The sequence below is a fragment of the Myotis brandtii genome, unplaced genomic scaffold (assembly GCF_000412655.1).
Source record: "Myotis brandtii unplaced genomic scaffold, ASM41265v1 scaffold105, whole genome shotgun sequence".
NCBI lineage: Eukaryota > Metazoa > Chordata > Mammalia > Chiroptera > Vespertilionidae > Myotis > Myotis brandtii.
In genome coordinates this window covers 8,208,875-8,211,935 of record NW_005353538.1, presented here as the reverse complement: position 1 = coordinate 8,211,935, position 3,061 = coordinate 8,208,875, and the positions used below count along the sequence as shown (strand labels likewise).

The window sequence follows — 3,061 nt, the reverse complement described above, 5'->3', positions numbered from 1 at the left end:
TTCTCAGACTCAGAATCTTCATTTGTAAAACGGGGATAATCTGACTGACCTCATGGGGCTGCTGAGAAGATGAAATAGACAATCTCTGGAAAACACAGCACAGCGCCTGGCACAGACATATTAACTCTAGTGTTAGCACTTCTCAGTGCACACAGTGGGGAGTTTAATTATATAGGCAGTTCTCCAACGACATGAACTCTGAGGGCAGGGATGGTGTCTCATGCTTTCCTTCATATGGAGCTGGACAGGATAAGCTAAATAAATAATGGGTTGATTTGAGGTCAGCCCCACATAATGTGTGGCAACATGGCCCAAATAAAGAACGGGGGGCACCTGTGTAGCATGAGCTGGAGTGTCCTTGTAAATCACCCGTGAGTCCTCTCACATGGGGAGGATTTCATTTTGGGCCCAAGAGAGCTGCTTTCCTTGGCTGTGTGGATCTTTGAATTTATGTATATGTATAGTAAAGCCTGTTTGGAATTTATACCACCTGGAGGCACAAATTACCTTTAGTTCTTGCTATCAGAACTCTTTAGCACCAACTGAAGCCTGGATAGTATCCCTCAAACAGCCCAGTGTCTTGCCAGCTGCGAGGGGAGACTAAGAAGCATGGGTTCTGGGAGCTTGCAATCTGTGGTGGGGGTCCCCGCTCTGGCCGGCTCCTCCACCCGCCACCTCACTCATGTCAACTTTTTCTGCCCTGGCTTCCCTGATCAGCATGGCTCCTGTGTGCAGTTTCAGGCTGGCCTGCCTGTCCAGCTGGCGGGTCCATGCGGGGCTGGTCAGCCACAGTGTGGTCAGGCCCCATGAGGACCTGTGGTGGAGAGGGTCATCCCCCACCCTCTACAGTGCCCGGAATTACAACTACGACGTTGCTCTCCTACGGCTCAATTTCTCAAGTGAGGTGCTGGCCCTGGGCGGCAGGTGCAGGCTGTGGTGAGAGAGAGGCACACGCTGGGAGGGCCGGCAGCGGGGCTGACTTCTGAGGGTTCCTCCTAGCGCTGTAAACGGTAAAGTGTTCAGTGCATTTGGTGACATGGTGAACTTCAGCATCGACTGGACCTGATGTTGCACCAACTCTCCCACCTGCTCTTGTGGGGACGGAGGGCTGGCCCTTTTCATGCTGGGCTGCGGTGGGATTTGCCTGGAGGTCCTTAGAAGAGCTTTGCAGTTGTTTCATCTACCAACAGCCGCTCCACCCCTGTCTGCAGGCGTGTGCCAGGTCCCAGCCAACAGTGGCATGTTACAATTAATAAGATTTCTTCTATTTTTCCAAATATTCTTCCACTCATTCCTCATAACAGTCCTGTCAGGTAGATGAGGCAGGTACATACAGCTAGGACACCGCGTTTAGTGAGGGAAGTGACTCTCAAGTCCATGTGACTCCAGGGCCAGGGCTCCTCAGCACACATGTGCACAAGCACACTCCCCAATAAACACATACACTCACACAGTACATGCTCATGCAACTCACTTCCATGCACACGCACATTCCCACGCACACACGCTCACACCATAGACACGCACAATACTCCATACACACTCAAGCACACTCCCATGCACACACACACCAAACACACTCACTCCATACACATTCATGTGCACACACTGACAAACACTCAGCACTCCTCCATCCCACTGCTACCTGTACCCTGGGGTTTCCCGAAAAGAAGTTGTTGCTGTATTTTTTTCATATTATATGTGGGTACTCTCTGAGCTGTTGTTCAAGAGTGACTGTTTCTAAATTGACTTAAATATACTTGAGAGGAGAACTTTACGTTCTTCCCTGACTGGAGAGCCAGTGTTACTTCCAGTGAATAGATCGCCACAAAGCACACACAGGGCAACAGAACAGTGTTCTGGCTCCCGCCAGGGGCTGCCAGCAGAACTGCTCGGCCGGGCCTGCTCTCTGTGTTTCAGTGCAGGGTGACAGGCATTGAGAGAGGCACAGAGGGGCACCGGATGGAGTCTTTCTCCTGGAGGTGGTTGGAGAGAAAGGGAGCTACTCTCTCCCCAGGTGCCTGTGTTTCGTTAATGCATGCCTGCATTCTACCTGAGAACATGTGTGGGCTTCACCTGTCGGGCATTTTGGGAACAATTCCCCAAGAAGCCAAAACACCCTGGGGAAAACCCCAAATGAGTTCACAGAAGGACAAGCTGGGTACAAACACCCAGGAGAATTTGCACTTTTCCTCAGTGCCCGGGTGGGGGGTGTGCAGCCTGTACTCAGCCCTAGAGGGCGCCATGCCACTGCACTCCACATCATCCTTTGTGTGAGTGGGATCCTCGAGGTGGTACAGGGCACAACCCACACAGCCCCCCAGAGGCCTGGCTGGTGGAGACCAAGAACCAGGACTGTTTGAGAAGGGAGGAGGACCTGCCAGCCCTGGCAGTCTCCCCTGTGTGGGTCTCTCTGAGAGAATAACCCCTGAGTTTGCCCTAAACTCAGGCCCTTTACTTCTGCTCTCCTTGTTCCAGCAGTGCCCAGGCCTCAGTATTCGGGGTGCATGTTGAGTGAGGTCTACTCCTCCTCTTTACTCCCAGCCCCCAAGTCTTGGGGACACTGTGCTCCAAGGCCTCTGAGTTCATGGGCCTCGCTTTACACCCTGCAGCCTTGCTCTGTGCCCCCTTCATCTTCACGTCTGCCTCCCGCAGCCCATGGCTGGGACACGCTGCAGGACACGGTAGTGCTGCTGCTCAGCACCCAGCTCTGCAACAGCTTCCATGTGTATAATGGGGGTGCCCCCCGGTGCTGTGTGCCAGCTACCTGGACAGGAGGGCTGATGCCTGCCAGGTGTGGCAGCAAGGGGGCCAAGGAGGAAGGTGGGGGTGGGGTCTTGCTGTGGCTGGGTCCCTGGTCTGAGCAGCCAGTCTAGGAGGCTGAGGCAAGACGGGATCTATGCTGGAAGCAGGAGCGGCCAGAATGGAGGGTCTGCTCCCCGGGAAGGCCTGGTGCCCCTTCACCTGGAAGGACTGACTGCCTGTTTCTCTGGTCTCTGTGCTTGGACCCCTCAGGGGGATATCGGGTGGGGGGAGGGGGAGGCCTGGTGTGCCCAGATGG

At 54.3% G+C, this 3,061-nt stretch overlaps 1 protein-coding gene across 1 annotated transcript in view; it reads left to right on the top strand.

Annotated features, from left to right (window-relative positions):
- Nucleotides 1-718: 718 nt before the first annotated feature.
- Nucleotides 719-3,061, top strand: part of TMPRSS5 (transmembrane protease, serine 5) — a 3,867-nt gene continuing 1,524 nt past the window's right edge. Inside the window, 4 exon segments of the mRNA XM_014540147.1 lie at nucleotides 719-899; nucleotides 2,656-2,739; nucleotides 2,742-2,823; nucleotides 3,016-3,026. Coding sequence (XP_014395633.1) covers nucleotides 719-899; nucleotides 2,656-2,739; nucleotides 2,742-2,823; nucleotides 3,016-3,026 — 358 coding nt within the window.